Here is a 26,283-nt window from a genome sequence, read left to right on the forward strand (position 1 = left end):
AGACGTACATGTATTTTTCAAAGTTAGTGATAATTTTCCATGTTTCCTTTCTATTCCGCCTAACGTAAATAACTAGATCATTACCGGTTTCGAAGATTGATGGATCAAATAGAGAGACCAAGATTGAGATAACAAAAGGGGGTGGAAATAAAAGAAGGGGAGGAAGAGGGAACGAGAAGAAAGGTGAGAAAAGGGGAAAGAGGAGAGATGAGAGAAAAAAAAAGGAGAACGAGGAGGAAGAAGAATGAATAAAAAGGGAATGAGGAGTAGGAGAAGGGGTAAGACGTAGTGGGGGGGGGGAGATGGCGTGGAGAAAATGAATGAGAGAGGGAGGAATTTGTAGGACGTGATTAAAGAAGAGGTGGGAGGAGGGGCAGGGAGAGGAGAAGGGGTGGAGGAAGAGGAGGAGCAAGGAGGGGACAGAAAAGGAGAAGGGGGTGAAGAAAAAAAGGAGGGGTGGAAAAGTAGGTAGGACATGGTGTAGGTAGATGTGGTGATGGTAAAGAAGCAAGAGTAAGGAAGATAATGAGGGGAGGAGATAGGTTGAGAGGAGGAATACCATAAGGAAAGGGGATGAGGAGAGAAAAATGAGGAAAGAGATACAGGAAGAGGAGCAGAGGAGGGAAAAAGTAAAGGGGCATATTGGAAATAGAGGAGGTGTGGAATGCAGTAGTTGCTACCATATAAAGAATGTTAAGAACTTATAAAACATCACAGTAGCATTACCTCTGTAGGATATTTCACCCGCACACTTTCATTGTAATCAATTGCTTTGTACAACTTTTCCTTTTCCTCAACAGAAAGAGCTGCAACTGAGAATTTTGACCAAATGTCCTCCTCTATAGAAAGTTAGGTGGAAGAATATTTGTTATTCAATGTTTCTCCACTAAGTTGTCCAAAAAAGATGCTTTCAAGAATTTTCATCAAATGTAAAAAAAAAAACTCAAAAGGGTATTTGAATGAGTGGTAGTGAAACAATCAAAAAAATTACAATTTCAAGAAAAATTGAAAAATAAGCTTTTCAGGGCCTTCAGTGATCTGAGAACCTCATAAGCAAGCCAACATCTTCAAAAGTAGTCTTAAAACATATCAAATGCAGATTTAACACAAAATTGTTCATTACTGTTTTGTTATAATATAATCAGAAAAAATGCATTGTAAACTTGTCTCTCCATACCTTGTTCCTCCTGTTTCATGACTCCTTCATAGTCAGTGGAGCTTCCAGACCCAATACCCAACCACAACCACCAAGGATTTGACTTCTTTTTTTTGTTTGGATTAAACCTTTGACTTGGAGGAACCTTCAGAATAAAGAAAAAGATAAACTCCCTCAATGAAAAATCTTAGAGCGCTGCAAACTTCCAAAGAGCCAAGAAATAATTTTAAACTGTAGAAGTTTCAGAAAACAGTTTCAGGGAGGAACTTTAATTATTGGAAAGTCAAAAGGGCATTGACCATTAGGAAAAGTATACACTCTTAAAACTGAATCTTCTGAAATAAGCATCATACAGTTATTTACAAGCACAAATAACTAATTAACTCTCTTGAGTGACCAAGACATAATTTCTCCTTACATTGTTGATACAACAAGCATACAAGGTATGAGGAGAAAGGAAAACATCAATAATTTGGAGAATTGTTGATTGATCCAAAACCAAATTCTCCAAACTCAGATCATAAGAATTGTATAGCAGACAGTAAGGAGAATTACTAGTGAGATCTTGGGAGTACAAGGGGTTAAGAAGAGTTCAGTTATTTTAAACTCCATCTGGATTTCCTCTCAAGCTTAACTGTTGTTAGTGTATCACAGAGTAGTTTAATTCCATAACAACTCACACCCATGGTATCTCCAGCTATTCCTTAAGCCTGAACCCACTGTAACTTAACCATTTACACCCTAACATCAGGTTGCATATTCTCCATACTGTTCTCTATAAATTTCCTAACATGCTGAAAAGGAGAATTTGTTTAACAATCAAGATCTTTTTAGTCCTTGATTATTTCCTTTATTCTCATATCTTTAACATGTGATTCAGGGGAAATAATGTATGGAGAAAGTAGATGCCAATCACTCTTAGGGATCAAAGGGTTAAAGGAACTCAAAGCTACACATTATCTGAGACCTTTGTTATACATCTTATTCTCATTTTGTAAAGAAATGCATAACGGTGTGTGCTTAGCCCCCATATTACATTACATGTACATTCAAGCAACATTATTTGCTGTGAGAAACCTACTTCTATTTCTGCATGTCTCCTTGCAATCAAAATACTTGGAATATCAAGTTTATCTTCCAACGACTAACAGAAAGTAGATAAATAATACTGTAAGTACAAATGCTACTGAGGAATCACCACTAAACAATAAAAGTCATAACAAATTACTTGATAAATGCAAAACCCTCAAAGTGTATACCTGAATGTTATTTCTAATGGAAGACTGTTCATCCTCACTTAAACCTTTTAACTTTCTCTCCCAAAGGTGCTTATACAAATGATACTTTCTCCTGAATAGAGGAAGACATTGATAGTAATCAATACATTTATTCAGTAGAAATAGAGCTACACGTATTAACAATAAAAGGTTAACTTTATTATTTATTTAATTTATTATTAGTCAATGATGCAGTTTAAATTTCAAGTCCAAAGTAATGCTATATTGCATTGGTTGCTTGTGATTTACCACATGGAGTGATTCCTGCAGAACATTCACACCACCTGTCATGACTTAGTCACTCATGTTTTCAAACTTTTTTTCCCTTTCAATCAGTTCATTGCATTAACTTAATTTCTCTTCATGATTAAGTTCCCACTTCAGATTGACCCTTGTGATGTAATTTGGTCTCAGTTCTACTCAAAGGATTATTGAGCTCTTGACATCCATGTACCCTAATTACACTCTTACTGAATCTTCAGTGATCTTTCCTAGACTAAAGCAAAATACATTCAATCCTCTATAAAACCACCTGATGCTAGTAAGTGACCTCCCCCTTAAAGTCGTTTTTGTTTTTACCTGAACCCTGATTGCTATATATTCCCAGGCCATTTCATTAAGGGGCTCAACTGTAAATCATGAAACTTGATAAAAATAAAACTTAAAAAAGAAAAAAAGCCAAGAATTTGATTATAAAGTTTGTCCTTGTTATCATTTACATTTACCTGTGCTCCTTTATGTGATCCCATGACCAGCATCTAATTTTCTCCTCACAAATAGCAGTGTATGCATATTTCCACCTGCAAGATTATAAAAGAAAATAAATGCACCCCTACTAATAATGTTGTTAAAATTCACATCCATTCAGAGAACTCAATTATTAATCCACCGATTAATCCGAGTGAAGTTCTAGCAAAAAATGCCAAATGCCTGTTTTTCCCTTTCTGTTCTTGAAAAATGTTTCTTAACACAAACAACAAACAGTTTGTGGATTATCATCATTTTGTTTTAACCTATACATTTGATTTTAGGCAAAACAAAGTGCCACTGCCTTCTCTGAACCTTTTTTCATAATTCTCCTATCTTTTATCTTCATTGATAAGGATAAACACACTTTTTCTCCATGAGAATAACAATAAATTATAGTAATTCCAGCTTGAAGTACAGAAGATTTTGATTAGGCTTTTGATGCCTTGGGTTTATAAGGTTTAAAGAATAAAATAATTTTAATTATATGTTCAGGAAAACAGGCAAACACAACAAAGATGCTTGGAAAGCAAGGGATTTACAAGGATTATTTTCAATTCTGACTGAAATTTACAGAAATGTATAACAACAGTGTACATGATTCTTAGACCCAGAAAGCAGTGTTTACCATGCGGCTGGATATCTCCTCACTGGTAATGTTGGTTGATATCTTAAGTAACGTTGGTTTATGGTCATTGACTCAAATGACTCAATCAAATCCATCACATTGTGAAACTACGACCAAAACGTACAAATATGAGTTAAGATAAAAAAAAACTGGAAAAGACATTAGCAATATGTTTTACAAATAGCACCTCCTCAGATCTTTTTGGTTTGATATTTACCTGGGTCTGGGTAAATACTAGAGATAACTCCTGCTGTAACACCTCAATCAGAAGCTGTAAAGAAAAACATGATAAAAAATTTTGAAAAATAATTAATAGTGGTTTTCTACCAGTAATAGGGAGCTTTTCAAAACCAAAAATTTGCAGACTTTTTCAAATACCTTAGGTGTGTCAAGTACTATTTCTGATGATTGGTCCATCACAACATGACATTCAGCAGACAAAGGCTTTAAAACTTTAAACAAATAAGTAATCAACACAGCTATTAGAGATAGAATATCAACAGAGAATTCTCAAAACACTTTCCTTACTTAATTTAGGATCTATCATTTGAAGATAGTACAACCACAATTCTATATTTAGTTTGACACTTTGCTAATAGTAGATCAAACACGGCACACTCAAAATCATCATCACTCAATTTAAGGTCTTTTTTCATAAGTATACAGTCATGTACAGTCCATTGCTTTAGCTAAAAATGCTATAAACTCTTCAAAACACCCACAATTTAAACTTTCTCTTCACTATTTAATCCTATAACTGCCATAGATGAGACCTACTGAATTCATAATTGGATGGAAGGCTTGTTTTGCTTGAGACCTCACGGCTCATAAGGTCCTGAAAAAGAGAAACAGGAACTATACCATATGATTTCAATGGGACAAATCTTCAGCTACTAAACAATTGTACCTGGTGTGACTCCTTACTCCTAAAATCTTGCTCCTTATTCTCTGACACACCCCTGGTACATATAACTCTCCAAACTTCTTTCAACCTTCCCCTCCTTGCTCCTTGGCCAGCTTACTCTCTCCTCCCTTTCCCTCTTATCTGCCCTTTCCCTCCTTAGCCCCCTAAAATGTTGCTCTTATTCCCTCACAACCTCCCCTACACCTAACTCACCAACCCTCTGCTAACCTTCTCCACTTTGCTTCTTAGCCTGTTCACCTCCTTACCTGCCCAATTGCCCAACCCCCCCCCCCCCCATCCCTCTCTACTATCCCCTTACTTGCTCAGTTGCCCAACCTCTCTCCCCAATCCCTCCCTATGGGTGACTAGGATTGACCATGACATTGTTTATTCATCTTAATTTGCACCTTTCCTAAACATCTGACTGCATTGTTAAAAAGCGAGGACATTCTTCAAATTAAGGTAATTTTTCACAAATATATACTATGCCTGTGCACTGCTAGAAGTATATTAGCATGCAGGGGAAGGAGAACACACAAATTGTGAAGACAAGTTCCTGCATGCATGTACTTGAGCCTATTAATAAAAGCAAATGATAAGCTTATGCAAGTAGCAAAATTGAATACATTCTTTAAGGGCACCTTCCAAGAATGTTGCATTGAAAAGAACTGCCTTGACGTCTGATTTGTGTTCCAGTACATAGCCAGGCAATCGAGACTCACTATCTAAAGATTGAAAAATATTGATTATTATAATCAATTGAACTAGATTTTACAATGTAGAGACTATTGTCCATTTTTACACAAAAAAAAAGCAGTTTGAAGATAACTCTACATAATTTACAATTTGAATCAGCAAATACCTTGTAAATAGTTTTGGCTAACGCATCCACTACACACTCCTGCCATAATTCATTGGTTGTCTAAAGGAAACCAAAATCTCATTAGCAGTTCACATGTGGATAACATCAGAACTAGATTGATCAAGGCAGATCTGCCAGAAGATTGACTTGCGTGGAGCAGAAGTAAGGGTTGAGTAATAAAGACTACCTGATACTGAGACCTAGTATTTTTCTATTAAGGGCCTTCATCAGGAGCCATTATTTTCATTAACCTTTAATAAACCTTTTACACCCTAACATCAGTATCCATATTCTCTATACTCTTCTATATATATTTCCCTTAGCACTGACAAGGAGAATTTGTTGAACAATCAAAGCTTTTTTGGGAGGTGATCATTTCCTTTCTTCTCATGATCTTAATGAATGATTCAGCCATATTACTGTAAGGAGAAATTTGATGCTGGTCACTCTCAAGCTTTAAAGGGTTTATAAAATCAGAACTCACCTCAGCTGAGAGATTTTGCAGAGTACAGCCCACAGTGAATGGTTTATTTGGAGAAGTAACCTGTCAGAAAGAATGACCAGCAATAGTTAGTACATTTATCAGAGGGTTTTCAGTAATTGAGAAGAACTCCTTGAAAAAATCTGTTGGCTGACTACCGGTATTTGCCGACTGTTGTCTGACTATCAGCTGTCTGACAGCTAACAGTCAGCTCACTGTTGACCAACTGTCTGCTGATAGACAACTGACTGTCAGACAACAGTTTTAAGCAACTGTACAGGCCCTGAAGAAATGGTTTCATAAAAAAATTATGATGATAATTTTTCTCAGTTTATACCTTATCTTCATAGCGAAAATGAACATTCTTCACAGAAATCTATGAAAATAGGAACAGATACCATAAATAATGTACACAAAGTGAATGCAGCATGAGCTGTGATTTCAAAAGCTATTTACATGTACACTGTCCCTTACAAATATATCCCTGCCAGCATAACAGTGTAAAACTAGCACAATTCATTTATATAATTACACACATTGCTAGATATTTGTAACTCAGTTGTAAAAATTTACCTTAAGGTTCTTCAAAACTTGAGCTATCAGTTTTTCCACAAAAGAGTCAGAGCCCTCTTCAGGATTTTTTGGCTTCTCTAAACAAACAATACCCTTTAAATAAATATAATTGCATGTAACAAATTTAAAATGTTAAGTTACCAACATTTCTACATGACTCAAGTGGTGGTTTTTACAGGAAATACTACAATATAAACAATTAATGAGATAAGTAATTACATTATTTTGTACAAGCACATGACTGTACATGATATGTATGTATTTGTGTTATTATCACATCACATTGATTTGAAAATGTTAACCTTCATTGATGTCTGCAGCCTGAGTCCGCTGTTCAATCTGGGAGAGGCGTTTTCTTTTGGCTGCTAATTCTAATGTATTAGCTCTCACAGGGTCATATTTTCTCTCTATAGACAAAAGCAAAAATACCAAATAAGTAATCAAAAATAGCATTAAACTACATGCCTTTAAGAAACCAAGCAACTTTTTAAACAGAAAGATTTCTTCAGATGGTGAAGAGTTAACAGATAAGAAGGAGAATGTACTACAGGTAAAACCATTTAAAAAACCTTTTGACCCGTAACAGTACGTAGCATCTAACTTCCCCTAACAATATCACCCCAGAGTCACACATTATGGTTACAAGAAAAAAGGAAATAATTGCCGATTAAAGAAGCTCATAATTGTTACATTAACTCTCCTTGTAAACTTCTAAGGAAATGTACAGGGTGTACTGTAATAGAGGATTTGCAGTAAGTGTGATATTAGGTTGAAAGGGTAAAAATCATTGTTGATACCTCACCTCGAATGGGTCCTGCTATCAGATATACATCGTGCACTGCCATGTCCAAGGGCTCAGTATACAGATGAGTCCATGGAATTGTCAGAGAGATTTCCCCTGTACATAAGTACATGTATGAAAAGTTACACTGAGGCATACCAGAAGAAATCATACCCCATAACAGTTACCTTCATTACCAAGTTGTCGATAAATACTCCTAAAGTGTGTAATACAAAATAGATATCAAACTGATAAAGATCAATCTCAAGGAAGCTGTAAAAAAAATTAAATACAATTTCCTTAAAACCAAAAAATGTTTCTGTGATCATCATTATTTACTATACATGATGAGGCTAAATAGCATAACAAAACACTTATAAAGTATTTCAAAAGGAAATTATCCCTTTTATCAAAAATCACAGTAATACTGATTATTAAAAAATACATATAATTTTTGATGACAATAAATTATATGCAGCTTGTATACAAGTATAAATAACAATAATTACCAACATAGCCATGTGTCACTTCTATGGGAAGATGAAAATCATCCTTAAGAGCAAGTGTAATAACATAGTGTTAACACTGCATCAAGAGGGAAATTAAACTTGAAATTGCTGACATTCTAATAATTAAGACTGCGAGTATTCCTGGCCATCTCTTGAGCATTCATTCTTGTTCAAGAGTTAGCTTTAACCCCGTAACTTCAAAGATATGTTTGTTAATTCTCCCTTTCTAGCTGCTACATATTTCCTTGTAAATTAGGAACGAGAATTTAATGTTAGATCCAGATAAGCACTTGTACCCAACGGATTTGAATTACTTCTCATAACCTGTTTGCTACATAATAAGTGGATATTACAGGGAGAAGTTACATCATTAATAACTTCTGGGAATTATAGATTTGAATAAAAAAAAAAAAGAATTTGGTTCACATCATCATTTAATCAAGTAGTAGGAAAAAAGTTGAAAAATGTTTGAAACCAGTGCAAACAATATTTAGAACATAGCAGGTAAATTTGTATAACCAAATTCAATTGTGATAACTTGTTGACAACTACTCATCATGCATGTTGATGATGGGTGTACAGGCATCGATTGGCGTAACAGAGGGAATTGATCTATACATAACATAGTTACAAATTAAAAAATGGACAACAATTGAACAATTGATTTATCACTCAGCATTTGTTGATCAGGATATAGTCACTGAGTAGCTTTTATTTTTTTCCAAACTTCTCATGGGCAAAATATCTATGAATCTGCACTGGTGCAGAAACCAATGGTAACATTTCTAAGCCTGAGGGCTACTTATACACATTACTATTTAAGAAACTCATGGATTTTTATGGGCTCATGTTGAATGGTGAAAATTGCCTTTTACTAGTAGCTTACCAATGCATCATCTCGCAGTTCAAGATCTGTCAGGACAACATTTCCTTAAAAACAAATTCCAGAATTAATTGACATTCAATCAACCCCGTGCAATTAAAACATCATCATACTTAGTGCAGTTTAATGATTAGGAATAAAGTTAATAATGACAAACTCTTGGACACTAGTTTCTTCACATAAAACAATTGTATCACATCGTCAAATCGCAAAGTTACCTGCGTCACACAATATACAAAGTCACGCTCAACTCAATGTTTGGCACTAACACACTAACGAGTGAAGAGGCAAACGAAAGTGAAATCTAAACACCACACAACTTGAATTAAATATGGAAATAAAATATCTTAAGATTCCCTAGCACGCACCTCAAAGTAGCACCGCGCTAAGTCAAATTTAGTTAACGTGAACTGAACTTCTAGCTGAATCGGACGTGAAGCCATTTCCCTTAGGGAGCATTTGCCAAAAAGCTCACTCAGTACAGAGGAACTCCCCTCGCTCTATCCAGCTGTTTATTTGATTCCTCGGGCAGTTTTCCTTAGAGGGTTCAGTTGTAATTAAAAATTTAGCTTCTGTTCTCATTAACTCTGTTCGTTAACTCTTTCCGTAAGTAAACTGTAATTCCTTCATAAATTTGACAGGGCTTCATTTTCCAGCTTTTTCGGAGTAAAGCTGCGCTATATATATCATAAGACACGCACACGATCATAACATATCCTATTACATTGTGCAAAATTATGCGTTTAAATTAGAACTTCAGCTCTCTATCTTCCTATTTACATACTGCTTTTGTTTTATACTTAAGCTGAAGTAGTAATGTACTTAAAAGTTCGCTTACCACTAAAAATTCCGAGTTCGAGATTCGAGCTGTCTAAATCTTTGATGTATTTTCCAAGAACTCCATTCAAAATCGATGCAGCGAGGGACTCTAACATGTCTTCTCTCAAAACACTTCGGCTCAGATCCTAAAGCAATGAACTTTGCACAAAAAAATTTCCGTTGCGAAGCTTTAATCAAGCCCTGGAGCTTCCTCAAAGATTCGTCACAGATTCACAGCTGAGTTACGATAACACAGCTGAAACGAGTGTCCTGCTAAATATTTGCATTGCATAAAAGACGTGAAAATTAGCGACAAATAACTTCCACACACATCGATTTAGAAAACGGAGAAAGACGATTCTCACTTTCTAATGGATCCGTTCCAATAAATAGACAGCAAAGAAGTATGTTTATGTTGCAGAGAAGGGAGGAATTTTTGTTGCGCCAAATAAGGAAAGAGTGGGTCGAGTTAGCATGAAAGCGAGACTTCTTTAGCTCTGCAGAAAGTGTGCCAAAGGAATGGCTGATGGTGCACACACGACTTTGATTGAAGAATAGAACATAAGAAGGGAAAGGTTATGTTCAGCTTGACGCATTCAATTCTCGGTCTCCCTTACGGTGTCTGATATAGCTGTCATTATATGCTTATCTTTCTGCGGGTTTAATAGACTTATAGAAGGTAGCGCCGAACAAAAATTCCACAACAGTTTTATATAGTAGCTTTTCAGCATACATTAAGGCTAAATTTCCCTTATGCGGAAATTCTAACCCACGCAATTATCACCGTTGATGTATACGAGGGTCTCAATGGGGTGATGACTTTTACGGCTAACAGTTAATTTCTTCCCGATAAAGTCAACAGAAACATTTTTACGGTTAACTTATTCACCGCGCGACTCTCCGATACGATTTGAATAAAGTCACGCGTTTTCCAGGGAGTTGAATTGCACGATTCTCCTTTTAGACCTGTCATGGTTTGCACGTGGGGATTCGAGTCTTTAATCGACACGCGCTCCTGGCGTGTGTATTAGGGCGTAGGGTATATGTACGTGGTCAACGGGTCGCGTGAGAGTAGATCGCCTCTACGCCTGTAAACTTTACGAAAGTTTATTAAAGAATTAAACTAATTCCTTATAATCTTTCTTATATTCAACAGAGTCAGGGGGCATAAAAATACAACGACAAAGATATAATTTTATTTACAAAGTTTGAATTCATCAGCTTAACCAGCTCAAGGTTATACTCTTTAACATGTTAACAAAAGGTAGCTAATTCAAAATTGGAGCGTTGTGGATGCACACAACAAGATTCCACAAATGATAGATTTCAACCTTACTACTTATTTTCGCCAGGCTTTTGGAACAAAACTAAAATTTATTTTTTTAAATCTTGATGTAATTTTATTGACATAGCAAAAAACTCAATTCCTTTACGTCTAATCCTTACATCAACATCACTATAGTAGTTCTCAAAAATAATGTGTGAATTCCTAACAAAGTTTCAAGAGAAACATAAAAAAACAAACAACCAGGAGTTTCTAATCTAAGCTCAAAAAAACAGCTCGAAAATTCTACTCAAAGAAAGAGATGGAGCACACGCCATCTAGTCAATCAATAATTTTATTTAAACTAATGTCTGCATTGTGATATCCATTATTTTTCAAAAGCTTCACCCCTAAGATACCCATGTACATTACCAATGCATGTTGAATTTAACCTACAATGTGTACAAACATTATACAAAGTTTGTGAGAAAACTGACCCGAAAACATAGAAAAATACTCACGACTTGTGGTGTACAAAATAGGTCTGAATATTTTCACTTTCAAATTGACACACTTTACTACTTTCTGGGAAAAATAATGAATATTTGTACTCTAAACTAAACTGGTTAACATTTTTAAATGGTCAGCCTTTACCTTCAGACGGAAAATTGTGAATTAAGCTTTTTTACTTGTTTATGTTACATGACTACATTCTCGGCCTCTTTTCCCGATATTCTAATATCAAATGAACCAATTGTACCCTCTCCATTATAACTCTTGGCTAGAAAAGAAACTAAATTTTTTTTAAAAATGTGATTTTTTTTTCTATCCAAGTGTTTCGTGATCCTCCCCGTGATAAATCTTTCTAGTGTACGAATTTAGTGGTATATTCTTGTAACAATTTTTCTCAGTGATACGAAAATTTCTTATCAGTCGCATAATACAAGTATTTTTGTTTCAAGAATTAAGAATTTTGCGCCTAGAAGTCGTTAGTGAGCAAAATTCCCTAGTGGCAAAAATTGATAAGTGACATGTCTTGGCCGAATGAAATTGTTTTCTATTTTCTAAACCAACTACGCTTAACTGTAATCTATATAAATATGTACCACGCAAAAATCAATTCGTTTTACTTTACAGTCTTAGCCAACAAAACAACGTTTTCTCCACTCGAAGACAAGCAACCTGAGGAGAGCATCACCATACGTTATAACCCTTTAACTCCCGCGAGTGACAAAGACAGAATTTCTACTTACAATATCGATACGATGTCAAGTGGACAAGCAATGAGAATAAAGAACAATATCAATTAGAGGATTATTAGTTGATCCAGTACCAAATTCTTTGAACTAACATCACAAGAATTATATGGCAGATGGTAAGGAGAATTTCTAATGAGATCTTGGGAGTTAAAGGGTTGAACCAAAACTCCGTATGGAGTATCAAGTGAGCCCGCGATGACTGTTGCATCAACTTGGTCTCGTCATACGGGACACTGCACCCAGATGGATGGAGATAACGAAGGTTTTGTGGGTTATCTATGTCTCACTTGTTCAAGAACGTAAAAAATGTTCTTATCTATAACACGTACAAAAGTATCATTACAAAAGGATGAGTGCGTACAAAAAACACCCCATCGTTTATTTTGGCGACTTCTTTCTCGTTCTTCGCTGTGCCAGCAGCGAGGCATGGACGGGTTTAAGCCGCTTGTTGTCAGGGGAAGAGAGAGCGGAGAAAGTTGCCTTGACAGCTTCCTTAATTCTTGACACACTGCTGACTTGGTGAAGCCTGTGCTGAGGTAGTTGATGACGACTTACCACCCATGGGTGTTGAAGAACCTGAAAAGAGAGTAAAACGGTTAGGAGGAGCCACGAACGTAAATATATAAACAATAAAATACACCTACACAGAAACAAAAACGGCCTTTTCCAATTTCATTAAAACGCCATTTCTGAAGAATCAAAATGGCTGTGAGCCACTGAAGTGATGGAACGATGGATGGGAAAGAGTGAATTTTGGACCATAGAAACAACTCGGAAATGGCTTTCAGTCATTTTCCAAGTGAAAAAGAAGATCAATCTTGTTTCTTTGAACAGTTAAGACAAGGATAAAACACTCACTAAAGTATCAAAGGCCAACACGAAAAGGAAGATTGACATTCGAAGGACTTTAATTTTAAATTGCCAATTACTCAATGCAAGATAATCCATCCACAGGTCATTTCTCTAACAACTATTTGTAAATTATTTCAAGCTCACCTGTTTTGCTGTCAGCCGCAGTCTTGGATTAACGTGAAGCATCTGTCTGACTAAATCCTAGAGAGTAATCAAAAAGGTGTCAATCAATGATTGGCAAATCAGAACAAAACAAGATCAATGCTTTGGGTGTGAAGCACAAAAAAAGTAAGGTTCCATCTTTTGGCGCGCCTCCTTTCCAGAATTCGGCGCGGCGCACTAACATGAATATTTTTTTCACTCAATTTTTTTTTAATTAACGCGACGGACTTCGCCGAAAAGGAGGGACTCCTCGTAGTCTCTGGAGCGTAATGAGCGTACAGACGCCACGTAAGAAATCTAACAAAGTGTATCTAAATTCATTATAGGGTAGGTTCTAGACTTTTCAATAACATTTATTTGTTAGACATAGACATCTAACCTTTCACAGAAATAATGTTAGGAACAATGACACTTTAAGTAAGGTTTTTGTGACATTACCTTGGCAACATCTGAGACATGGTCCCAGGCTCCTCCCACAAGGGAATACTTTCCTTCCCCGATTCTTGACAAAATGACCGATGCAGAATCTTCTGGGCCGACAGCAAATGGTGTTTGCCTAATGTTGATAAATGAAGAAAGTGTTAGCCGCAACTATAACTACACAGGTCTCCGTTTTGTCAGCAATAACGCGGTTTCTTTCTACACATTATGCTGACTAATGAGTAGCCAGACCCTCCTCCAAACTTCTTCCCGACTCGTCCGAAATCTTCCCGGGCGCGGAGAAACGGCGTCTTTCAGCGCTAATAATGAGGACCTGCTCCCAGGCTACTGCGTGGAAGACTAACAGTTCTCAAGAACACGACGAAACACTCACTCACCCAGCTAGCATGGTGTAAAGAAGAACGCCCAAGCTCCAGATGTCACAAGCCGCATCGTATCCCTGTTTCTTGAGCACCTCTGGAGCCACGAAATTTGCCGTATAACATGGGGTCATAAGCAGACCATTTGACGCGCGGATCTGTTTAGCAAACCCAAAATCAACTATCCTCAGAGACTCGGGGCTGCCGCTGTCGTCCGCGTACATGATGTTGCTTGGTTTTAAATCCCTGTGTACAACCTATAACGAAGGGGGAAAATTCTCGTTAGTTCATGGTTGGCTACCAGAGAAAGCAACAGGGGCGGGATTACCCAAATTGTTATCGCAAAACCGAAAATTGTATCTTTACATATGGGAAACTTTTCGATTAACCAAAGTGATCTCAACGACCCTTCAGAATCAAGGAAAATGTTACAAGGAGCCAATCAGAACTCAAAGGAAAAAGATCTTAACTGTCTAAAGCGTGGGAAAACGCGAGTGACCAAGTCGGGATGGGTTTAGTTGTTCTCAGTTTCTGATTAATTGAGAGGCTGGCTCGAGTTTTCTTGACACAATCAAAGAGCGTAGACAAGCAAAACAAGGACAGTCCCAGAATAAAATAATGTGGTATTATCAACTGAGTTGATAACGTAAATTGGTCAACGTTAAGAGTTTCAAAGCTGACGTTTCGAGCGTTAGCCCTTCGCTCTGGCTAAAATGTCCGCTTTGAAACTCCTAACGGTGGCCAATTTACGTTATCAACTTTTTCGCGCGAGCTTACTCGGTCACGACAACTGGGTAAAAAACTAAAAATACACAATGTTGCCAATATTCTAGTCAAACTGACTTGAAGATTGGTCAAAAACATATAACCTACCCCTTCTTCATGAAGGAAAGTAAATGTGCTAGCCAGAGTGTACATGATGAGAGCAGCCTCTCTTTCTGATAGACTCTTGTGTTTCAATATTCTATCCAGTAGTTCTCCACCCTTCATGAGCTCCATCACCATGAACACATTTTTGTCATCTTCAAACACCTTCGACGAAGAGGAAAATATTTATGTATATCAGTTACATCTTTTAAGTGGTGAACAAAAAATAAGAAGGGGGGAGGTGTGAAGAAGATGTTTAAGGAGCAAGGGAAGGGGAGCTGTGGAGACCTGGTTACCCATTACGCGACCTGCATCTTCGGAAGCTCAACCAAGTTTTATAACTATCAACCCTAATACTCTTGATACCGATCAATAAGTTATTTCTCCTTATAATATAAATACTTTGTCAAGTAAAGAGCTTATGAGAAGACAGAGAAAATCAAAAATCATATAAAAAATCTCTCTACATGTAAATATCTCAGCTTACATCTCTGAGGTGAATCACATTTGGATAGCTTCCATATCGTAAAAGAATCTGTAAGGGAAATAGTTCGTGTTAATTACCTAATATATAATTGATAAGTTAGTGTTTTAGTTTGCCAATTAAAACAATATCAAAATTTTTGTAATTCCTCTATGGAATTACAAAATGCAAGGCATAACTGCTAAAAGTGGAATATTTTTCACATTCTATTTGTTTCAAAATTTAACAAGCTAGCAATGACTCAGAAAGAACACATGATTTTATAAAACAAGTAAAGCCAGAAAAATGAAACAATTAAAGAGGAGTTCTCACCTCAATTTCTTCTGTAGGATCTCGTTTACTCTTATCTACAATCTGTAAAGTTAGAACAAGGAGTAAAATTCTCGATGACCATGTCTTTTCCAAAATTCATGTGAACAGTCAAGTCTGTACCAGACCCTAGAGGCCTATCCAGCTGGAGTTTATCCTGGTCTCCATAGCATGAAGCAATTAGGAGCATTACTACAACTACTACTACCTTTTTTATAAAACTTTTCAGCTTATTGATAGCCTGTGCAAAATATCAGTTCTAAAATTTACATCAAATATGATAATTGATATTTCAAAGGGAAAGAATTTGCTATATAGTCTCATCAGTTTGCTAGGGAAAAAAATCTAACTAGAAAAACTTTGCAAGTCAACTAAAAAGTTAACTTCAAGCCCTGTAACAGTTCATAACTTCACCCAATTTTTTGGGGAGCCCTCCCTATTTATCATTGGGCTTAAGACTTGCAGAAGGGGATGTTTAACTTAAAAACCTGCAGATCAAAGGTGGCTCTAAATGGTGTGCATACATTGTGCAATTAACCTGATGAAAATCAATGTTTTATACCTTGACTGCACACTCTCCCCCTGATGCTTTGTGAATACATTTTTTACATACTGAATATGATCCTCTTCCAATTTCCTGTTGCCAAAAATATAAAGGTTTAATTAGCAAAAAGGTTCAGTATAATATGGACATTACTCAGCCTACTGTGCCCATAACTAAGAATGTTTATCATTCTTTCTAATTAATCCTGTCACTAATGGCCACATGAGCATAATGCAGAGCATGTACTCAACATCTGAGAAAACCATCTTAACTGAAAACCCTCATCACTCTATCACACTTCTCTCCACTCAATAAACAGATTCCATTTGCCTGATACATCTATTCAGAAAAGTTCACTGATGACATCAAAATATGACTAGAACAAAAAAGTTACACATGAGGGGCAGCCATGTGTGTCACTGATTTCCTCTTCACATTTTGACATCTTCTGTGATCTATCACCAAATAGACCCACGGCAACATGGAATGTATTTGTTTTATATGACAAAAAAACAAAATGTTATAAATGGTGACTGTCCTCAAAAAGATCACAAGTAAGTACATGTACCAGTTAAACCATATGACTGAATAATTCAGCTAATCATATAAAATGCAATGTTGCCCATCCAGTCATATGATGTAAGAAGAAAAAAATATCAAGCAACGTCATTATCTTTTAAAAACAAATTATGCATGAATCTACCTGTTTAATATCATATTCTTCAAGAATGGATGTTGTTCTTATCTGGAAGATGTTATGCAAAGGCTGGGGTGAAATAAAAAAAAACTTCAATAAGCTTTTAATATAAATAATCAATAATCTTAGACCTGTTAATATCAATTGTATATTTTGACTATAGACAGCTGTTTACATTACAAGCAACGAGCTTTAACCTGGAAACTTTTAAACTAGCTCTGTCAATAACTATGTTTTGGGGAATGAATCAATAAAGAAAGACTTAGCTTTGACTAAAGGGAAAATAAAAATAAAAAATAATGTATTGGAAAAAGTAACAGAAAAGCAAGCAAGGAACACAAGAACTTGTAAGTTATTTGTAACTGATTTCTTACTCTATGGTCAGTTTCCATTTTTTCAGGTCCATTGGATGTTGTTTGATCAGATTCCTCCTGTAATAAAACCAGGACTATCAGTGAACCATTGCAATGGCAAAGAAAAGTCACTTTCATTTACTGTGCAACTATTAAATCCTTAATTCTGATTGGTTTCCAGTACACCTAATAGTATACTGGAGCTATTGCATAATCATACAGGTAAACTGTTTATGTCCAAAGAGAGATAACTTTTGTGGTCAAAAGACCACATGGCAATGGATGGTGGACAAAGACATAGAGCACAGAGGTTCCAAGCCACATAACCCACTTTGTTGTAATCATGCATTGTAATCTTGAAATGATGAATAATTTGCAATATTTCTAAACTGCACTCCAAGCTGTCCAATAACAAACAAGAGTAGCTACTATATCAAATAGGAGGTGAGACTTAGAACAAAAAGTATAGCTATGTACTAGTTAGCAGGAGAGAATGCCAACACATGAATGTGCCATGTTGAATGCAAAGAAGAAAATACCCAAAGAAAACTATTTTTCCTTAGCTCATAAAGTTTCAAGGAGCTATTCAGAAATATATATCATAACTTACTTGTACAAGTGATGGATCCACAAAACTAAACCCTCTAAAGAGCTGATGACATGTGGCACTTGGAGGAACAGCTGGGGAATCTGAGAAAAAAAGATAGCATCAGGCAAGCGACAGGTTGGCATGTAATCCTCTTTAACCTTTCACTATGGTTACTTAGGAGTAACCAAACAGAATTTTCCTAACAATATCAATAAATTCACATGCAAACAGGCAACAAGAAAAACATTATGTACATGTAGGCAACATTGTTTGATTGAACACCAAATTATGTAGGATAAAATTCTCAAGAAAAGGATAGAAGACAGTGCAGGGAGTCAATTTTAAGAAATTGGTAGTAAAAGGGTCAACTACATTTTGTTCATAGAAGTTGTGCCAAAAGGGAATGCCATGTTTCAAATTATTGACGCTAGTTGAACCACAGCTGTTGAATGTACAGTTTGCACTTCATAAAATATTAAGTTACAGTTAGGTGTAAGTGACCATTTGTTTAACGCTGATGAAAGAATATTTATACTGAAGTAACTCTTGTTCATATCTAGTGACTAATATCCTGACTCTTTCAGAACTACTGATAATTTCCCTTAATTCTGATGCAAGATTCTTGCATATTGATCTTCCTAATCATCTGATGTATAATATCAAATAACTATTTCAGAGCACATGTTGGATCTGAGATGATGGATAGCCAACAAGACCAGTTGGGCCAAGTTGGCTATAATCATCTTGTATTCAACAAGTGCAAATGGAACAATTGTTTTATTAAAAATGCCCCAAAATATTGAAATCTTCCCAACTTTATTTTGTAAGATCAAACATAATATTATAATGTACAAAAACACCATGGTAGAGTATGGAATAATGGCTCATAACTCATATATGATGGCTAAGCCAATGAAAACTCATGAATTGCATAATTCAATGATCCACTGATAAATAAATGGTAATATTTCTTGTAGAAAATATTAATAGTGAATGTTGATTTTCAGTCTATATTGATTTTCTGTTGTTTTGTTTTCCTTTAGGATGTTACATATAGCTCAGTACAGATACTATCAAATGTGAGACAAACTAAAGTTTATGTCATATCTATCTTAAGTTTATTTCATCGTGTGTTCTCTTATTCTGTTGTTCAATTGTGCAGTAAATCAAAATTGTGCAGGTAAATGTTTAATTTAATCAGGGACTCTCAGCCTTCCATGACTGCAGTGGTCTGGATGCCAGATTAAAATGGTAACATTTTTGTCTTTAACAATACCTTGTGGTGTCTTGGAGGTAAACTCAGGATCAAAATAGAATGCATCATCTGCTCTCCCAGCTGCAGGCTTGAATGGGGGCCTCAGCTCTTTTTTGTATAATTTCTGAAAATATCAAATCCACCTTTAGGAATCAACACAACAAGAAGGCATAAGGCTGCACTTCAACAGACCCTGAGTACAACAGGAAACCTACTTTTACTTGAGGTAAGGTGACCTGAGCAAATTTGTGCTTGTAAAAACTTTTGACCCTTTATATTAACTCCCAAAAGTGATTAACACATAACTTCTCCCAGTAATATCAACACATCATCTAGCAAACAGGTTACGAGAATACTCAAATTCATCGAGTAGAAGTTGTCATCTGATCTCACACCAAATTCTAATGTCCAATTAATAAGGAAATGTGTAGGAACTGGAGGGGAGAATTAACAATCAGATCTTAGGAGTTGAAAGGATAAGAGTTGAGCAACTCAGGTTCTAGGGCAGGAAACATGAATCAATCCTTATGTGAGCCAAGCTTTGAGGAATTAATTTAGCACCAAATCAGGACACAACGAAAAGAAATAAGAGCTCTCGAAAACAAACCTCCCATTCTACGGATGAAAAGAAGGAATGTGCCTTGATATCTTCAATACCATTCTCACCAACACCTGGAATGATGAACAAATGAAGCGAAAAAATAACCCTCACACTAATTAAAGTACTTTTCTTGATCTCTAACTAATGTATAGACAACAGCAAACTCTGCACACTACATCTACATATACCAGGATATGCTATATTCCAGGAAGGGGGTTCATAAAAATAGTAAAAAAAGAAGAAGAAAGCTGTGCCTAAAGTCTTGTGTATGATGACAGAGAGTCACAAAGGGCTGTACTTAAAACCAAGGGCACATTTTTTTCCAAATGGACTGATCTTGACTAGTAAATAAATTGTTTATTCTTTTCTGCTGGTTTGAATTTTTCAATTATGATGCAAATAGCACAGAAAAAAATTTCAGACCATGGTCTGTATTATAAAAAGCTGGACCAGTAACAACTGAAAAACTCTTCAGTTATGCCCCATAATATAAAAAAGATAAAAACCAAAGGAATATTTAAAAACCGCAGTTGTAATGATTTCTAACTTGTGTCTAATCTCTCCAACTCACCTAATCTGTTTGCTGGATTCCTTTTGAACAGCATTCTCAAAAGACTTTGAGCATCCGGGGATAAGAACTGAGGCATACCAAGTTTGGCCCTGTTAATTGTAATGTTAAAAATATATAGTTAATATAAAATGCAACTTATGAGTAAAACAACAATTTGAACATGCTAACCTATTTTTGCAAACTGTGATCAAAAGTAAAATTTTGGTTCTATCAATTAAGTTGATAATGTAAATTGGTCTCTGTAAAGAGTTTCTAAGGCAGTTTAAGTATTAGCCCTTCTTCAGAGCGAGTGACCAAAAGTGTTTTTTTTCCAATTTACTTACTTTAAAATCATATTCATTGTATCTTTTCTGTCTTTCCCTTGAAATGGGAGAGCACCTGTCAACATCTCGTACTGAAAATGAAAAGAAAAGGAAATATCACATTTGAGAAACATTTGAGATGCAAATTGTTAATCATCTGGAGATATTGTTCCAAAAATCCCTTGTCAAGAATTGTGACTAAAAATTTGGGAAGAAGGTGGAGAGTTGCCTAATCATAAATGATCCTTTTACACCATTACATCAGTATACATCTTCTCCACACTGTTCTCTACACATTTCATAAGGTACTGGCAATAAGAATTTGTTTAACAATCAAGAACTTCTTTTGTTGTTGATCATTTCCTTTATTCTCATGACCTTAATGTGTGACTCGGGAATGATACTGTAAGGAGAAATTAGAAGCTATTTACTCTTAAGGGTTGAAGGGTTAAAGTTTAGCTGTCAGAGGAGTACATTCATGTGATAAACCCCAAGAGGAAAGCTTAAGACAATTTTACTGACCATCAGGACACCGTAAGACCACCAGTCTGCAGCCTGTGTATGACCTCTTCTGTTTACCACCTGGAAGATGAATTGAACAACAATTATACATTGTAACTGGTACACACACAGTGTAAATGGAGTTTTTAATCAGCATATGCTGACTTGACCTTAGTTCCACAGAGTGAACGAGTCTCTATGATAATGTACTGTGAAGGATCAAACACTACAGAAATGCACTCTCTGAATACACACACTACATTCAGGTGAAGAGCTAAATTCATAAGTAAAAAGAGAATTACCTCTGGAGCCATGTACTCAACTGTTCCACAGAATGAGTATGTTTTCTGATCATACTCAGATTCTTTTGAAAGACCAAAGTCTAAAATATAAACAAAGCCACTTAGTTAACAAATATACAATACTAATTCCTCAAGGAACAACAGATACTTTAAATCTACCAACCTGTTAGTGTGACATGGCCACTAGCATCTAGCAGGATGCTGAAAACAATACAGGATAAATATACATTTACTACATTTATCAACAAGGTTATTGATATAAAATGATCAAGGTGTTACCTGAAAGCTGCAATGAGGCAACTGACCCCACACAAGTACAACTGGAGGGTCACATGACCAAAAAAACCCTAGGCGACATTTGATAGACAGCTCAATTCTTCTCTCAAATTGACTTGTGTTTTCTCAAAGAAGATCCTATTATTTCATAAAGTCACTGAGGGCTATATTCCTTGGACCCTTTAATTTTCTTCTTGATAAGCAAACACACTGGTATGACAAGGTATACCCCCTCGCCAATGCCTTCAAATTACTGTCCCATCTCTGTGACAATTTCCATAAAAGTAATGATAAAAAGTTCTGCCAAAGGTAACTAAACAAGCCTACAGAATCCAAAATGTTTTCTTTAATTTTTTTTCTGACAAAAATTCTCCTTGATAAATAAAAAAAGACAATCAGACTTGCCCAAGTTACTCCAACAAATAAACTTTTACTATAACTAAGCAAAAGAACGAGCATGCAACGGTCCTCAAGTGAACATGCACATTGATAGTAAATTTCCCTGGAACAGACCAAAATGTCTCCACTCACAAATTTATCAAATATAACTCAGAGCCAGAGTGGCAAACATATCCACTATCAGTAGTTCTCCCCAGCAGTTGGTCATCTATACCCCACAATCAAAAGAGAACACAAAATCGCTTTGAGAAAGGAGGTGTACACTAGAACCCTAACAGATGCTGGCAGAATTGAGCAAACTATCAAACTGCCTGGTGCATCCTTCAAGAACATACAGAGAATAATATTTAGGAAATGCTCAGATTTACAAAAAAAGAATACTTACTTCTCAGGTTTTAGATCTCTATAAATAATTCCAATCTTGTGAAGATGGTCCAAAGCTAAAGCTAACTCCGCCAAGTAGAATTTCACATCCTCTTCTGTAAACATAATCTGTTTCATAAAGATACAAAAGGAATAAAAATTTGACATAATAAATGTATGTTGTAAAAAATATCTAAGAACACATGAAGAAGTGGTTAATGCACACAATGGCTGGCTACCAGATAACTTTGCCACCTCAGAGTTTTGACAACTAACTCCATCATCAGCTCAAGCTTCAGCCACAGGATGTCAGTGATAGAGTGAAAAACTTGATACTTCATGATGATTACTTATTGCAAATATTGAAGTACCGGTAAACTTAATTTCAAAATTATTTGTGCTCCAATATAAGAAATTCTTACAGTTTTCGTACCTCTTTTGATAACCTTGTAAATAAATCCCCTCCTCTTAGAAAATCAAGAATCAAATAAACTTTTCCTTCTGTTTGGAAAGCTGGGAATGCAAATAAGGAAATGTTTGAACCAACTACATTTTCACTTAGCCTTGACAACACTCACTGTTGAACTCACTGTTCAAAAACTATTATTTAGCATGATTATTTTCAACATTATTTGTTTATCTATTAATGAATTCAGTCATTCATATTATGTGCGTTTTAAATGTATAAAAAACACTGCAAAATGCGATAAACTGCTTGCAAATCTTCATTTAAAATCTAGCCAAGACACTTCAAGCTGTTCGCTTTTCTTCACACTTCTAATTGGAAACATAAATATATATTTCCTTGGATTTTAAAGTTTCCAAAAAATCTGTCTGGGAGCCGTATTTCAAAGCCTGTGGAACCCCGAATCAAAGCTTAACATCACGGTAGTAAAGGATTGAGCCACAGAGGCTACTGGATGATCCGCGAGTGCATATTGGTTTAAAAAGTCGTTTTAGCAAATTTGAATAAAAATAATTAATCAAAGTAAATTAGACCCACCATAGTGAAGTTTAACAATGAAGGGATGCTGAACATCTACCAGGATGTCTCTTTCTTTCTTCGTTCTCAGACGATCACGAACTAGAGCCGTAGGTAAAAAGACAAGAAAAAGAGCAGCGGCCATTGTTACCTTAAACCCCTTCAGAGAAAGGTCAACAAAATGCACTAAGCGATACTATATGGAACAACAAATTTGATAGCAAAAGAAAGGGTTTTCGCGAACCAATCCAAAAGGTAAATTAACAAGACAAGCAATTAGTTCTTCCAATACCGACTGCTTTGAGTATGAGCACAAAGGATAAGCGGTGAAATTCAAATTAAGTTTCACAATTATCTTTAATATCGAAGATTGTACATTTCACCTCCTCACGCAAGGATCGAATTCTCACATCGAGCAGCGATAAAACCACGCTTCCGCAAAAACTGAAAATAAAATAAATTGAAAACAAAAATCCTAACCAGCGTAGCAAAAAAATAGGGGAATATGCTCACCTTTAAGAGTTGCTTTCTTCAAAACTTTCATCGCATAAAGATTTCCCGCATCGGCGTCCGTCAACTTGCGCACTAAAAATACCTAAAACAATACATTTGATAGTTTGACGTCCCCATGAAGAACGTTCTACAAGAAGTTTGAACAATGATAAATGAGCTACAAACTAAAGAAGCATACACAAACATTGAAGTGGCGATAAATAAAGATTAATGCGTGAAATAGCCGGCACAACGTAAGCAAAGGTCAAAAACATGGTTCCACTATGACGCCAAGAAGTACCTTTTCCAATTTAAGATTTATTCACCTTGCTCGGACAAGGATTAGTAAGACTAAAAGCGAACAAGAAGGACATTAAAACTTACCTTGCCAAAGGATCCCTGTCCGAGAACTTTCAGCAGTTCGAATTGCGAAGGGTCGGCTTTCTGGCATGCCTTCGAATTCACAAATTCTTCGGCAACATCGATAAGCGAAGATGTTTCCTCAAAAGGCTGTTGTAAATACAAAACAGTGGGCCTTGGTCTAGCATTTTTCGGACAAACAATAAGAGCTTAACATAATTTTACGCCAAAAGATTCGCTTACTCCATTTTTATTTTCATCAGTCATTTCTTCATCTGCAACCTAGGAGATTGTGAATATGTAGAGTTATCGAATGAGCTTCGACCCCAGAAATTGAAATTGAAACTCAGCACAAAGATCGCAAATTGTCATAAGATAAAATCACCTCCGTCTCTTCGTGTATTTTCATTTTCTGCCAAGGGTCGGCTAAATACGCCAAAGGCATGTTGAATTTCTCCACGTTCCCAACCCAATTCCTCTTCTTGACTACCGAAATGAGTCACTGTTCCAAAAACACGGTTTCCTTGAACAAGCTCGGCTATCAAAACGAGGCTAACTAAGCCACGCCAAACTATTTCATCCAAAACCGGAACCGGAAATACCACTAACGCAGCGAACTTTTGAGACAAAACAAAATAATTTTTGCGCGTGTAATTTTACCGGTAGCAGTTGTTTATGGTTAAACCAGTAGATAAAACTGATGTACATAAGAAAGAATAGTGTCAACGGCGTGGTTTATAACGATCGACAAGAAATATTTAAATCGTTAATAAGTGGACTTAAGCATGATTATTTAACCAAGTAAATATCTCTGACATGAGATCTTTTACGCTAAACCGAAAAATTTACATAGATTTACGCTTTCTGTCCTAATGAAAGTAGTTTTCACTTTTAGGGGCAATACTTATAAATACTATGATCGAAACAAATAGCGTCCGCTTCAAATATACCATTACCTGCCTCTGATTAATGAATGGCATGGGCGAACGCTGAAGATAATTTTGACCACAGACATTTCAAGAACAGTAAATCTCTTGTAAAAATTATTTCAATGGGCGATTATCAGTTTTACATTTTAAATCGCTTCTTAACAGCTTTTTTTCTTTTCCAACAAATTGCCGTTTGAGAAATCAACCATCCGTTTTGTGTTCCAAATATACTCCGCTTAGCTCCGCCAAACATCTCACTTTATACCGGCAAGTCACGAAATCAAGTCAACCTTCCTTGCTGTAAATAAAGGAAATCATGCCGCGACCTCAAGTCAATTTTGTCTCGATTTCCATTACGCTACTGTTTCGGTTTCTTCACGGAACATGTATTAGATTCAAGGCGAAATAGAAAATCTAACTACAACATAAAATCGCCCTGTTGTAAAACTTACAAGCTATGAAACGCCGTACTAATAAGTTGACTGAGAGGATGACAGTAAATCTTACCATGTTGACCATCTTCACGAGTTCAGAAGCGACTCATCCACGTTTGTCCCTTTTTACCACAAGTAAATATGACAAAATTCACGCTGTTGAAATACCGCTTTAAGCTTCTGTAATAAGAAGAGCAGTCCAATATCAGATCGTAACTCTACGGCACGTAGATCGGGCGAATTTTTATGTTAGGCTATGAAGTAACAACAGTAAATTTGCATACAACTCCCCTCAACAGTTTCCGGAACTTTCCCTTGAGGCGATTACGTCATCGCTGATAAACCAGATGCTTTTAATAGAAGCTCAAAGCTGTGTTGTGGTTTCCGCGATTTAGAATTTATTAGTGAAAATACTCCAACCTTAGTAACATAATCACACGATTAACCGGTCATGAAAATTACTTGGAATAACTTACTAAACGAAAGGGTTAAGAATTCTCCCAAATCCATGTTCTATAAATAGCCTAGACAACTTGCACTTTTAAGGTACCAAGAAACTTCAGGCGTTACCTCTTAAGAGCGAAAGGAAGTCGAAACGCATGTTTTATTTTTAAGGACAAATGTTTACAGATGTAGATAATACAGATGTGGAAACTAAAAAGGCAAATGAAGGTATTTGTTCAATAAACTGAGAAATGCCCCAAATTTAATACAAG

The 26,283-nt window shown here is 36.0% G+C and overlaps 2 protein-coding genes across 7 annotated transcripts in view; both read right to left on the reverse strand.

Moving 5' to 3' along the window:
* The window catches only part of LOC113678885 (intermembrane lipid transfer protein VPS13C), a 60,955-nt gene extending 50,874 nt beyond the window's left edge, over positions 1–10,081 (reverse strand). For 3 of the 4 annotated variants that reach the window (XM_089181010.1, XM_089181009.1, XM_089181007.1), the window contains exons 1-19: positions 9,640–10,081; positions 8,805–8,848; positions 7,919–7,961; positions 7,431–7,526; positions 6,931–7,035; positions 6,629–6,705; positions 6,393–6,431; positions 6,059–6,118; positions 5,575–5,634; positions 5,354–5,437; positions 4,586–4,643; positions 4,187–4,260; positions 4,026–4,079; positions 3,809–3,915; positions 3,159–3,233; positions 2,416–2,506; positions 2,238–2,300; positions 1,178–1,301; positions 727–839 (exon numbers count right to left, since the gene is read on the reverse strand). In XM_089181010.1, the coding sequence (XP_089037136.1) occupies positions 727–839; positions 1,178–1,301; positions 2,238–2,300; positions 2,416–2,506; positions 3,159–3,233; positions 3,809–3,915; positions 4,026–4,079; positions 4,187–4,260; positions 4,586–4,643; positions 5,354–5,437; positions 5,575–5,634; positions 6,059–6,118; positions 6,393–6,431; positions 6,629–6,705; positions 6,931–7,035; positions 7,431–7,526; positions 7,919–7,961; positions 8,805–8,848; positions 9,640–9,736 (1,464 nt within the window). In that variant the 5' untranslated portion in view covers positions 9,737–10,081. The remainder of the gene's footprint in view (positions 1–726; positions 840–1,177; positions 1,302–2,237; positions 2,301–2,415; positions 2,507–3,158; positions 3,234–3,808; positions 3,916–4,025; positions 4,080–4,186; positions 4,261–4,585; positions 4,644–5,353; positions 5,438–5,574; positions 5,635–6,058; positions 6,119–6,392; positions 6,432–6,628; positions 6,706–6,930; positions 7,036–7,430; positions 7,527–7,918; positions 7,962–8,804; positions 8,849–9,639) is intronic. The other variant, XM_089181008.1, reaches the window with a different exon arrangement.
* A 713-nt stretch (positions 10,082–10,794) lies between these two features.
* Positions 10,795–25,881, reverse strand: LOC113678869 (ribosomal protein S6 kinase alpha-3). 3 transcript variants are annotated; one of them, XM_089180618.1, is made up of 26 exons: positions 25,641–25,859; positions 24,590–24,821; positions 24,448–24,486; positions 24,229–24,354; positions 23,866–23,947; positions 23,374–23,454; positions 22,804–22,883; positions 22,393–22,499; positions 21,496–21,533; positions 21,333–21,412; positions 21,052–21,111; positions 20,551–20,621; positions 20,228–20,316; positions 19,663–19,727; positions 19,077–19,179; positions 17,822–17,901; positions 17,233–17,289; positions 16,865–16,927; positions 16,180–16,254; positions 15,621–15,662; positions 15,312–15,359; positions 14,831–14,989; positions 13,976–14,214; positions 13,596–13,713; positions 13,140–13,196; positions 10,795–12,719 (listed from the first exon to the last, which is right to left on the reverse strand). In XM_089180618.1, the coding sequence occupies exons 2-26, from the start codon at positions 24,647–24,649 to the stop codon at positions 12,522–12,524; spliced, it is 2,217 nt and encodes a 738-aa protein (XP_089036744.1). In that variant the 5' UTR covers positions 24,650–24,821; positions 25,641–25,859; the 3' UTR covers positions 10,795–12,521. The 3 variants fall into 3 exon arrangements, with proteins under 3 accessions (XP_089036744.1, XP_089036745.1, XP_089036746.1); XM_089180619.1 differs by having other exon boundaries at positions 24,590–25,431; positions 25,641–25,818; XM_089180620.1 differs by lacking the exons at positions 24,448–24,486; positions 24,590–24,821 and having other exon boundaries at positions 25,641–25,881.
* Positions 25,882–26,283: the final 402 nt, after the last annotated feature.

The sequence above is a fragment of the Pocillopora damicornis genome, chromosome 8 (assembly GCF_964200805.1).
Source record: "Pocillopora damicornis chromosome 8, jaPocDami1.2, whole genome shotgun sequence".
Classification (NCBI taxonomy): domain Eukaryota; kingdom Metazoa; phylum Cnidaria; class Anthozoa; order Scleractinia; family Pocilloporidae; genus Pocillopora; species Pocillopora damicornis.